Raw genomic sequence first — 13903 nt, forward strand, 5'->3', positions numbered from 1 at the left:
GCCCTTTAATGCCACGACCATGCCAACACTCCCGTTTTTCCTGGGTTTCTCCCGTATTTCAAGGTCATCTCCTGGCGCCCTCCAGTTTTGTTATTTCTCCCGGAAAACTCCCGTAATTTGCAACAACAAACTTGATTTTAAAATCACTGATCCATTAATTTGTAAATTAATTAATCTGTAGTCTGACCCTTCCCAGGTTGCCATATTGTGTATGAAATACACCCTACACATACACAATTACTTACTTTAAATTTAAACTTTTTTGTCATAAAACCTTAGCCTAGAAGTCTAGCAACTCTCCGTTGGCTTGTGAGCTCCAGAAATCAAAACTCAAATCAGGCCAATGAAATCGTGTATAGAGTCATTAGGTGGGCTTAACATAATGATTGATGGCAGAGTTGCAACTGTTTGGCTTGAATTCCCTGCTACTTGAAAACAAATAAAATGGATGTTGCTGTTGGCGAACAGTGTGACACGAGTTAGCTTTTATTAAGTTGGCAAATGTTTGAACTAGCCAACTAGCTCCGCTGGTGGGAAACGCATGGGACTCATAGCCGCTGCCGCTGTCCTATTGCGTGCAGAGGGAATTTGAAAGACAACTGATTATCTCGGACTGAGCACTGCGAACGGTGAGTGCCCAGACCCTACATTTCAATGTGGGTCTGGCTCGTCAGGCTAATAAAACCTGGCAATTTAAAAACAAACGTTAGAATATGTGTATCAATATCACAATTTGCTAAAAAAGAAAAAATAGATCTAACATTAATGGCTGTAGATGCTGAAAAGGCATTTAATTGCCTTGAATAGAGTTGCCTATGAAGTATTACATGCATATGACTTTCCACAGGAAATAATACAAATAATTCAAGCAATCTATAAGGCACCAACAGCATACAGTATGTCTACTCTAATGGGATCCTATCGGAGGCCATCCAGATAACGAGAGGAACAAGACAGGGAGGTCCACTATCACCAACACTGTTTGCCCTAGCCATTGAACCATTGGCTCAGAAGATTCAGAATTCAGAAGAGGTAACTGGCATATGGATTGGTGGAGGGTGTTCCAAACTTAACTTGTATGCAGAGGACCTTATGTTGTATCTCACTAAAATTGAAACTTCAATCCCACATGGGTTGAATATCATAAAGCAATTTTTCTAAAGTATCTGGTTATAAAACGAACATGAGGAAAACCAAACTTGTATCAATAACAGAGCCTTTGTCCAAGAGTAAACAGTATTTTAATGAGTTCAAATGGCAAAAAGGAAGGATTAAGTACCTAGAATGCTATATATGCCCTGATAAAACAATACTGTGTAAGGATAACTATGTTGCTCATAGATCTCAATACAAATTTCAAGGTTTTGCCTGAAATTGCACTGTGCCTATTTACAGGGGCATTGTTCCCACCTCTTCTGGGGCCTAACATCAAATGTTGGACCTCTATAGAATGCTGAGAACCTGTTTTCGTAGGAAACAGTCAAAATAACTGTGTGATGTACTCACACAGAGTTACAGAGGCTAGAATGTAGTTTTTTCTTTCTGCCGGATTACAAGCATCTCTGAACTGATCACATTTCAGCCCTCTGGGTCACTTGATATCCCTTAGAAACACAACTGAGCCCTAGCACCAGGTCTTGTGAGGCTGTGTGCAAAAGTAGATCAATATAGAATGAAAATATGAGTGCTTTAGACCATTATTTGCCAAGGTATGCTCATGCGTTTTGTAAAATGCCTATGGAAACTCCCTATAAGACTTTTTGCTATCCAAAATGCATACTGACACTCAAATGCTTACTGCACATGAACCCCTTTGTGTAGAAGCATAATCCTGGTCTCAAGGATTCACAACATGAAGATTCAATTTCTATGGATTCTTGTGAATATTTCAGTACCCAATATGTTGCATCTACTTATGGTGCTGCAGCTACACTGCAGCCAGAAGTCAGGGTAGCACCAAAAGAGGGGGAGGGGCATTTTGGATCAAATTTAATTGAGACATAATAACATTAATCTGAAAATGTAAAGCACTATACAGATTGTACATGAAAACAGTTGTCATTTTTGGATTCCCAAGAGCCAAAACTTTGAAATGGTGTCTAACATTACTATGCTACATAGCAATATGGTGCATACAATTGATTTAGAATGTTGGGGGGAGGTGGGGGAGGGGGGTAACCGTCGAATAAATTTGATAAAAATGATATGGTTACTCTAATTTTTGTTTACCTTCCAGACAGTATCAGTAATACCACCAAATAACTTTTTAAGATGGTTAACAGACTGTTTTGCTCGTTTATTTGGTCAAACAAATCCCACCGATTAAGATGGAAACTTCTTCAAAACTGAGGTGAGGGAGGCCAAACATTGAACTGTATTACTACTCAGCCCAAGCTTTTTACATCAACTCTGTTATTAATAGATCAGAGGAAGATCCCTGGATAAAAAATAGAAGATTACCAACTCAAGCCGGACCATTTATTTTTAGCTATTTTACAAAATGTAAAATCAGTAGTTTTTAATTTTGTAATTAACAGTACACTGGAGGGAATGGAAGAAGATTAAAAATATTTTAGGAGTGCATATTAGTATAAATCTACAATTGAAAAATTGGATATCACAGAATGTTGAGCTAAATTGTAATACTGAATCAACAACATTAGAGAAGCTTTTTTAAAACTGGAGAGAAATAGAAACTAATTGGTAAAGTTTATAAATGTTTGATTGAGTCACAGGTGGATAATTACTCATTTAAATATATATATGACGCTTGGAATAAGGACCTTAATATCACAGATACACATACAAAATGGAAGGAAGGCCTAAACCTAACCAATAATATTACCATCAATGAAAACCTGAGGCTTATACAATATAAGCTCATGACAAGAATATATTATACAAAATCTAAAATACATAAATTTGACCCATCATCTTCTGCTTTGTGTGTGAAATGTGGCTCTCATGTGGACTCTCTTACATGCCTTCTGGGAATGTAAGAAAATTAAACAGGGTTGGCTGGAAATTCAGAAGTTGTTGACTGAAACCTGCAAAATTGATTGCAAATTAACATCTACACAGTGTATTTTGCAGGTGTATAAGTATGTATGGAGTATGTATTGGTATGGGTGTCCTATGTATATGGGTGCATGGGTGTGAGTATGACAATCACGAGTAACAGAATGTGAATACTGAGTAAGTAGGACTGTAAATTGATAAAGATTAATATGTCTACTGGTATAAGCAATTTCTGTTACATGTATGAAATCAAATAAATATAATTATATAAAATAAAAAAAAAAACCTGGCAACCCAAAACCCCAAATAAGGAAGCAGGTGAACTGCGCAGCACGGAGTTTTGCAAGCAAGCGGGCTATATAGCCTACTTCACAACTACCTGTTGTAAAATTGTTAGGGAAGAAATGTGATTAACACATCACACAATCTCCCATTTTTAGAAAGCTAAATGTTGGCAGGTATTAAGGACGTATCAACTAGCATTCGTATTTTCCTTTATTTTTTGTAATTGCATCCTTAATTACAAATCATATGTCTTAATTTAAAGCAGTAAAACACTGCGGTGCGCATTATGTGGTTTACAACTTTATCCCTGAGGTATTTTTGTTACTTAGCACTTGATGGGAGGGTGAAGCAGATCCTGAAATCGGTCGTTAAAGCGTGGAAAATAACCAAAGCGCTGCACAGCTCTGTTTTCCGTCCGAGAGCCCTGTGGACCTGTGGGGTTACATTCAATTACCTCCTCGGCTGGCAAGCCCCGAAGCGCAGGGCTCTCCCCCCTCGGCACTGATAAACTGCGCTGGCATGCAGCTCGGCACCCAATAAATCTGTCAGACAATCCAGCCCTGCCTGGGTGTTGATAGGGGTCTCTGAGCCTCAATTACATGCGCAATGCACTGTGTCCCTGAATTACTGAAAATATAGTTACCTGACAGATGCGGCATTTAGCTGGCCTATGTGCCCTCCAGAAAACAACTGACTTTTCTTACTCGTGGAAAAGCTTTTAATGATCCCAAATTCTACATTTTCCCATAGGAGGGGCTGGAGAAGCTTTTCATAAAGGTCCTTTACCGTCTCCGAGGACTGCCGTGTATGATAAAACATTTTCTCGAGTCAACCAGTAAAGGATGATGCCATTATGAGTAGACTAGAGAGGACAAGGCCAATATTGTTTATCAACCTGAACCTTCCTAAAGCAAACAGCAGAATTTCACACTGCAACAGTGAAAACTAACATCTCCCCATCCTACCCTATCTGCCCGCTTCGCTCATCATCTTCCAAAGCACGCAGGCAGCCCTCAACCAGGCTGCTTTTATGGAGCCGTAAAGAAACGGAGCGTGTGAGATCAGGGGCTTTTTTCACCCCCGTCTCCGCTTCTCCCCACCCTCACAACACTTTCTACCAACAATCAATGCCAGGATGATGTGTGTTGTTGCGTGCTTTTTGGAGCACTGTGCACTCCCCACTTTGGCAGCGCAGGCTTCAAACGCCACATGCTCACACTGCGGTATCAGCCATCCTTTGTTGTCCCACCACAAGGGAAAAGAGGATACATTCCCTCTCTGAATGCTAGACCTTGAGAAATGGCTTCAATCATTCGAGCGCGGGCGTGTACTTGACAGCTCCGTAGATTAGTCGAGAGGTGCCTCGAGATGAGCGCATGGAAGCATGAGTGTCACGTCCGACTTCTACTGAAGAACACGCTACAGCTTCCAGTCTTCCAGTCTTTTTCAGATGACTCAGGAGAGCCCTCAATTTGTTTGTGCAAGACTCCATAACGTTTTCGAGCACACATAAATGACATGCATTAAGGGGAGAGAAAGGAAAGTGCAGAGGGATGTATGCTCAGGAGAGATAATGTGTGTGCGCGCATGTGTGGGCATGTATGGGGGAAAGAAAGTGGGAGATTGACACGGAAAAAAAGAACAAATAGATCATTCCTAATAACAGCCGTGAGGTTTACTGATGCGCCATGCTGCCGCTGGCGGGCCTATGAGGCTCTGAATCATTAGAATGATGTTTTTGTCTCTGTTGAAACTGTTAGCTTAGTCACAGGCCGTTCTCTTGGAGCGGTGATGAGCAGCCCTTATATGTAACTGCAGTTCCAAATGGAATGAGAAACAAATGTCATAGAATGTCACTCTCACGGAAAACCTGAAAGCTATATAGTAATCTGTATCATTCCATTTCCAATGTCAGGCTTGTTTTATGTGAGTGTTTTGCTATAGTGCCTATATGTTATGAATATTTTACACTTATATGAAGCTTAAGGAGAACATTATGAACATTATCCCTCAAATATGTATAGTATAGGCTACTCTTGCCCCCGGGTCAGAGTACAGACGAGGCCTACACGCCAATTTTTGTAATCAGTAACGTAATTCATTGGATTAATAAAATAATGTGACTAATCTGAATACTTTTGAATTATACTCAAAATAAAATACTCAAAAAATAAATAAAAAAGACTGAGTCTGAATACTTGTGAGGCATGTTGGCTGCCATCTCCACACTAACAACCAAACATCCCCAAGAGGAAAATATGTTCTGGGCATTTAGTATGAAGCCTTTGTTCTAAACTTCACAAGGATTAATGCCTCACACAGTGATGTCCAACAGGATTCCTTATTGACAAAGTTGAATTCAGACAAATCCAATGTGAAGACCCCTTAACACTGGAGGGGAGCCACCATTCCTATCTAAAATTGGATCAAACTTGGTACTCTATAAAAGTTAGAAACAAAAGTCTGTGTTGTTATAAGGTTGTGAAACAATGTTATCCATCTTCACAATAACACTGTTGTTGTGGGGTTGGAGACTTGGGTGATGTGATTGTGGCACATTAAGCAATAACAGGGCAACCAATAGTAAAGAAAAAAAGAAAGGCATAACATAAGTCGAAACAACAGTCTTACATCATCGATTGTTGCTGCTAAAGACATAATAATGTTGGATGATTCAATGAAACAGTCTATGTTATTTGTTCTTCAAACTAAACTACTACAGCAATACATTCCACTTCTCCACCTGCTAATCTGCAGACATATTCTAGACATGATGGCAGCCTTGAGCACCTGGTAATCCTATCATGCATTAAACATTTACATTTATCTTTCCAATCTACATAGCAAAGTACATCTTCTGATGTAGCAGATCAGAAATCTATGTGAAGTGTTAACTGGTTGGATATGTGCAACTTTCACCTCCATTCAACATGCCATTCACAGTCATAAATCAATTAAAATATTTACATTTTGAAATGACAATCAGAAGAACTAGGTCTGTTTAGAATTAAGACTGTTACCACTGAGACAGACTCACCAAGATTAAGACACCTGGAAGCCATTTGGCCGCTGAGAACATACAGAGATTTACTATTTTAGCAAGCAGTGAAGGTCAGAGATGTGCCTAACAGCACAACACAGATGAGTGAATTAGCATAGGCCTACTCCTAAAAGGCATTAATATCTGATGAAGAAAATGAGACAGGCCTAATGTAGAATTGTTTTGCTGATATAATAGCAACAATGCAACCGGCACAATATGTCAGCTTGGGTCTGTTAAGTGTTAAGTGTTGCAAAGGTTGTAGTCTAGAAAGCAGTAGGCTACATGAAAGCAGATATGCTTATTTTGGATACATTGCCTTGGGGGAAGAAAATAGTAATGGATAGACAGATTCGATACACCACATAGCATTTTGAGGACTAACATGGTCCATAATTTGACAGGTAAGACATGCCAGCAAAGTCCGTGAGCTCTTGAACGTCTCCTTCATCAAGCTTCCCAGCGTGCAACGCGGTTCTGTCATGGCTGCTCACTGGTGCCGCTTGCAGCACATGGGCTGAAATAAACAGGTTGCCTTATAGACGTAACAGTAGTGTACCCAGTAGCGGCAAAGAGAGCGATAGTGTCAATTAAAAACCAAATCTTGTCTGAGTGTACAGCGTTTTGGGGTTTTAGGCGGACACGTCGCACGTGAACAAGAATGGTGCGGGACGTAGAGCTGCCCGTACTGCGAGGCTTTCTCTCTGACAGAGAGACTACGGAATGGAAGCAGAATATTTTCAGCTCTGCAGGTAAGTGATTATAAGCTTTCCGGGAATACGTGGAAGGCTCTTGCTCCTCTAGTGGATGTCGATGAACGTGGTGGTCTCGGTGTCATGTTTATTTCTTTGAGGTGGTGTAGAAAAAGGACCGATGTAGGATGCTGCTGGTATGCCTTTGGCTAGCTGGTCATTTAGCCTGATACGAAAGCTAGCTAGCAGGTTAGCCAGCTACCAAGCGAGCTTGCGAACTAGCAGACTATCTTGCTTGCTGATGGACAGTGTTTGTGCATAGGGGTTTTGTGGTGGTGAAGACATTTTTGGATAACCGGTTTGCGACTTGGCTTCAGCGTGACTTGGTTGGTAAGACTAGAACAATTAGTTACTTGTTATCCATGGTTGGTCAATTTATGCTAACGACGTCACTTCACCAAACGATATCTATGCGCAAGTGATGCAAAATCTGACATGTGTTCATATGACATGGTAAAGCAGCCCAACGCTGAATGACAATTAACAATTAAACTTAAAACTTGTTCATGGTAAAGTTGTTCTGAATCACCTTACACCGTCTTGTACATTGTTAATCGACTGTTTCGTAATGTTATTGAGATTAGCATTTGCCGTTATTATTACGGGGTGATATTGAACGGAGTTATCCGGTGTCTTGTTAAATACCACTTTTACAACTAATGTTAATGTACTTGTAGTGACATCACCTTTAATTTGTACCTTAATGAATAGTGCTGCTCATATGCACGTTTCGCGTGCGTGTACCAGTATATTCGCTTTAATATTTTGATGACATTTAGCCTGGTAGGTTACAGTTCAGGGCACCTCTACATCTCAAAATAGAATTAACACTTAACGTCAGCTGATGGTGTAACAGTGATTTAGACTAATGTTTTGGTAATATTATGCAGTCTTTTTCTGAATTTAAGTTAGGAATTTGATCGTCAGCTTGCTTTCACGCTTTATGAATATTGTGCACAATAGCCATTGTAATAATTCTGACGTGTGATTTACGCTTTGATGTGATTACAGCGCTGTGCTTATTCAGCTATTCGGGGCGTCTGTCAGGTCGTATACGATCAACGAATGTTTTGTGTAATGTCTGTCATAGCGGATTATGTGTCCATCTAATTTGTGTGACATTATACAACATGAGTTAAATATGTCATATTTGATATCCCCATTGGTATGTTGAAGTCCAGGCTGATGACTTTTAAACAGTCTCCTCAACAGATAATATGCATTTAGCACTACATGCTAAAAATCGGCTTCATCTTTTATATATTTTGTAATGAAAAAAAGTGATACGTCTATGCGGACTAGTGAAATATTGAATTATTTTTATGTACAGTTTTTACCTTTCCCATAACACTTTATGACTCTGATGCACTTGACTGGCTCAAAACTACAACCATTACATTTTTCAGCAGTATTTATCAATTGGGATTAGACTTGTTAAAAATCCGAATAGATTATTGCCAACCTTGAGCATTTTGACAGGTTTGGAGTGTTCTATTGTGGCACGTGTGCACTGCCGCATGCTAACACTCACTGTCATTGTGTAAAGGGCTGCGCTCACACTCGGTGGAGCAGTGGACAGTTGTTCTGTCCTTCTTTGCAGTTGTGCTGCTGTCTCTTAGTATGTTGAATGTTGCCCCACCCAAAAGCATGCTGCCATTTCAGGCAGTGTTCATCTCCTTGGGACTTCTCGTTTTCATACCCTGCTACTTCCCTTCACTTTTCTTTCCCCCTCCACCTTTTCAGTCCTCTCATTTGATCCCACTCTGTTGTTTTCTCCTCACCTCTGTTTTCCTGGACCACATGTCCTCTCTTGTCTCCTCTCAGCTTTTTGTCATTCCTCACATCTCTTTCCCTACCTTCCTACTTTGGTTCTCCCTTTCCCCCTCTTTTCCCTCTCCCTCTGTTTCCATCTCTCTAGCCGTCCATCTCGGCGTGCAGGCTGTCTAAACGCATTGGGTGCTATTAAACCAGCCTCTGGGTTTCATCACATCTGAAGCGGGATGAAATATCTCTCTCCCCTTCTACACTCCACCTCTCTCTCTCTGGCAGGCCATTGCTGCAGGATTGCCTATTACTGCCTACCCTCATCTGTTCTGGGGGAGAGGAGAGAAAAATGTAATCAGTTCCTTGTGTCCGAGCACTGGTCCCCTTCCTCTCGCCGGCCGTTAGCCTTTTTCATGACAATGTAACCCTCCCCGCTAGCCTCCCTGGCCTTCACATAAACCACACAACGATGTTGGTTTTGCATGTGCTGAGCAGCAGAGATGGAGATAAATGGCCTTGCATTCGGTTTGCAGCGTCTCCCACCTTAGACATGTATCAAGCAGGAGTTAGAATTAAGTGAAAAGAAAGCAGCATATCAGGTGTAAAGAAACCTCAAAAAACTACTTGTGTTGCCGATTAATCACCTCCAACTCAAATAGTGTAAGGTCGGTAGGGGTTCATGCGGATCCATTTGCCTTTCATCAAAGGCAGTCTAGGATTGCTTAGAGCTGGCTGTAGTTTGAGGCGCATCGCTGAGCTCAGGGCTAAATGCAAATGTAGCGTTAGGTGTTTATGTTGATGTTTATGTGCTGCTGTAAAAATAGATGGACTTCTCACTGAGGCTTTGCTTCAGTCTAGTAGTTCTCCAAGAGCCACTTTTGTCTCTCCCTGAGGCTGGCTACATATTTCTATTTTTCACTGGCACACACACAGACACACACCACACACACACTGCACCTAGTACTACTATCTCACACACACACACACACACACACGCACCCTCTACCTCCCCACCGGGGAGCACAGTGCAATCAATGCTAATGAAGGCTGACTGCTTCCCTGCTCAAATAAGGGACTAATGAGAGTGGGATGCGCCATGGCTGAAGCACCCACCGAAAGCAATTACATCGGGGCTAAGACACCTCTGCTCCACTGCTAAAGTGTTGCTCATGAATCAACACACACACACACACACACACACACACACACACACACACACACACACCCTTCCTTCTCCTCCCATTTTCCTAGTCTCTCCTTTCTCTCGCTCTCTCTCTCTCTTTCTCCCCTTCTCTCTGTTTTAAATAGAACGCTTCTTGAAGAATGCAAAGCCGTAACTCTTACACACACACACACACACACACACAGACATTAGTGTGAATGTGTGTTTTCACCTCTAGGGGATCACAGAGGACGGTGCGTGGTGTGTAACTTAATGAGAATGTGGAGTGTGAGTAATAACCTGACCAACCAAACTTCATATAACAGCAGAAATAAATGGCAATAAACTGCAGCTGGGAGGAGGCAATAGATGATCTTGGAAATTAGTGTTTATTTATTTATTTGATTTATTCATTCAGTCATTCATTTTTGAGTTGATTGAAATAGTTGGTGTGTGGGGTGCCGTAATGTTGATGAGGGTTCTTTGATGTGGAGCAACATGTTAATCTCATTAGCTGAGGTTGGTTAGTTTGTTCCTGGTGATCTTGAAGTTGTGAGATTTTGCTTTGCTATTGCTTGTCTCCTGCTTTGTTACAAGCTATGATATTTGTTAGATGACAGAAAGTGATTATAAAGCCTGCAGCCATGGTTGATGTGTGAACAGGATTATCATAGAATGTTTTCTGTGACGAGTAAAATGAGACAAGTAGGGATGCACCAATATGTTTATGCTTATGGTACCTCATAGACTAAATAGAATTTAACAGCATAATAATAATAACATTTGACATTTGCAAACCACAACTCTGTAAGAGTGAATTAGTCATATACAAGGTGTAAACGGATGAGTCTCTAGACGGCTTTTGAAGATCCCAAAACTATCCTCAGGTAAATCATTCCACCAACGAGGAATCACAGACGTACCTGTAACCCTTAGTGTTGATGGAGGGCCAACATAGCAGACACTCATCAGGAGACCGCAGTGGGCAAGAGGGAACTAACAGGGAGGCTACAATGGGGTCTGCAACTGAAACGCTCCGTTCTCGTAGCGTAAAATTCGTTTTAGAAGAATGGTCTGCGCCGCTATCACGCCTAGAGTAGCCAGTTCCGCTGATTATAGTGGAAGCTATTTGTTGCAGCAGATGCTGCGCGAACGGAACGCTTCAGTTACGTGTCCATTGTAGCCTCCCTGTTATAGCTGGATCATGGAAATAAGATAGCAAGGTGCAGGTCAAGCAAGTGTCCTGTAGGCCAGAGTGAGGGATTTGAATTTGATTCTGGCTGCTACAGGAAGCCAATGAAAAGTAACAGAGGAGTGAGTTGCATGTGTCTTGGCTGATTAAAAACCAGACAATGACGCTGCATTTGGAATCATCTGCAGGTAGGCCAGCAAACAATGTATTGTAATAGTCCAGTTTAGAAAGAACTATGGCCTGTGCAAGAAGTCATATGGCATATTGTGTTCTGATCTTCTGAATATTGTATAGGGTAAACCAACATGACTTTGACCGGGGTTACGTGCTCAGAGAAATTTAGTTGGTCATCAATTGTGACACACAAGTTACGTGACGTTTTAGCTTTGGTTAGCGAAGATGAACCGAGCTAGATGCTGATCTGTTGGGGAATAACTGTATAAACTGGGAATACCAGAAACTCTGCATTGGACTGACTAAACTGAGGGTTTAGATTTTTCATTCAGACAGATATGTCCTCTTGACATCAGTATCAGACAATATTTGCCTTGTTGACTAGTATCGGCCCATCGGTAAATACAAAGACATTTACCGATGGTAGTGGCTGATTTTTATCTGTAATGTTGTATTAGTTCTGCACTAGCTAAATGTTGTGCTATTCACAGACGGGCACATTTTGAGACCATGTTATGAAGGGCTGAAAGACTTTCTTTTATGTATAAGGAGCCAGCCGCTAAACGGGTATAATGGATAACAAAAACAAAGTAAACAAAGATTGGTATTGGTGTCGGCATCGGTTATCAGCCAAATTGTTATTGTAAACATTGTTATAAGCCCCCCAGAATTTCACAATCAGTGCATCCCTAAGGACTGCGGCCCTTACAGACGCAGAAACTGTCTGTTTCTCTACCATCTAGATTTGAAGTAATTGGGGAACATCACCCTTTCTTTTCCTGTGTTAGACTCTTATCTACTGTTACTCTTTCCTTCTCGTGTGTTAGAGGGTGGCCCCCTGCTCCAGAGCCTGTTGGAGGGGGACTTTGAGGCAGTTCTTCTGAGCCCCCAGGTGCTGGACCTCCTGGGGGCCGAGTCGGAGGCTGTGGAGGGGGAGACCATCGAGGCCTACCTGGAGAGGAAGGTGCTAGCCTACCTGAGCGACAGCACTGAGGATGACCGCCTGGAAAGGTAGGTTAACCACACACACACACACACACACACACACACACACACTCTCACTCCCACCCACCCCACAGACAAGACAAGCCCTGGGAAGTCATCTATAAGTTATTAATTTTTTTCCTCTCTCTCCATCTTTTAATCATTTCATATGTGCACACTTTGTGAAAGTTGAGTTTAATTAAACCCCAGCTTGTCCACCCATCCATCTAGCTCTCCACCCATTATAACCCTCACTGACTCTGGAGCTTTGAAGAGTTGCCGGCCTGCCTGCCTTGCAGTCAAGAGAGCTGGGGACCCCACAAAATGGCAGCTGGCGATTACACTTTAATGAGGGGTTTTTGGGGATTGGGGGTGGGAGGCTGGAGGGGTTATTGAGATGCTCTTTTTTTGCATTGGACTGAATACAAGCTGAATTACAAGTCAGCTGTCGCCCCCTCACTGATAGTGCACCAACCACCAGCACCACCCGTGACCACCTCCAGCCCCTCCACCCTACGGCCCCCTCCTGCTGTAATGAATTATTCATTTTTAATAAGGACGTCTTGGCATCGCCTCGCACTCCTGGTACAGCCGGTCCAGCTCTGAGTGAGGGAGTGAGGGAGTGAGGGAGGGAGTGAGGGAGGGAGGGAGTGATAAAGACCTGAGAGAGTGTGCGTTCCCCCCCCCCTACCCTTTACTGCAGCCTCTTCTGTCGCTCCCTCTCTCCTTCTGGCTGCTGCGCCTGCTGTTGGGGAGTGAGGAGGGGAGTGGGTGCAGCATTGGGATGCTGCTGTTGGGGAGTGAGGAGGGGGGTGAGGAGGGGACTGGGTGCAGCATTGGGATGCTGGTGTTGGGGAGTAGGGATGTAACGATTACCGGTATAATGGTAAACCGCGATAAAAATGTTGACGATACCAATTACTGTTTTCTTTTGAAATATCATAATTATCAAGGTTGATTACCGCGGTGTTGAAACCGTGTGTTTAATCCTTCCCAGCTTCATCCGAGCCTGCTTTAGACATACAGTAGGCCTGGTACAATGAAACAAAACTGCTACCCTACTGATTCTGTTGTCTAATTGATGGTTTTAACTGCGATTCGGATTAGGCTACATCTGATTTTAAAAGGTGGAACATTTTCACTGCAAAGCGTGCACTATATCATTTAGCCACTCTGCGTCTTTTTATGTTCGCGTCCACATGAAATCCATTCCACTCACGTTATCAGGAGAACATCGTAGCCTAAAGTTTTATTTTGAACACTTACTTTGGTCTCACTCATTGGATCCAAATAACAGAAATAGCAAACTCCAAGTCATGGTAGGGTAAATTAAGCTATAAGCACATAGCCAATTAAACATGAAAAAGTGAACGGGACACATTTTGAAACTATTTTGAAAATATTTCAGCTTGTGTACCGAAAACCATGATAATTTTGGTCACTATAACCGTAAGGGTTAAATTTTCATACTGTTACATCCCATTGGGGAGTGAGGAGGGGAGTGGGTGCAGCATTGGGATGCTGGTGTTGGG

The 13903-nt window shown here is 42.1% G+C and overlaps 1 protein-coding gene across 1 annotated transcript in view; it reads left to right on the forward strand.

The window, feature by feature from the left end:
* Positions 1 to 6774: 6774 nt before the first annotated feature.
* ttc27 (tetratricopeptide repeat domain 27) overlaps positions 6775 to 13903 on the forward strand; it is a 116104-nt gene continuing 108975 nt past the window's right edge. Inside the window, 2 exon segments of the mRNA XM_042066237.1 lie at positions 6775 to 7095; positions 12215 to 12398. Of these exon segments, the coding sequence (XP_041922171.1) occupies positions 7005 to 7095; positions 12215 to 12398 (275 nt within the window). The 5' untranslated portion in view covers positions 6775 to 7004.

The sequence above is a fragment of the Alosa sapidissima genome, chromosome 16 (assembly GCF_018492685.1).
Source record: "Alosa sapidissima isolate fAloSap1 chromosome 16, fAloSap1.pri, whole genome shotgun sequence".
NCBI lineage: Eukaryota > Metazoa > Chordata > Actinopteri > Clupeiformes > Clupeidae > Alosa > Alosa sapidissima.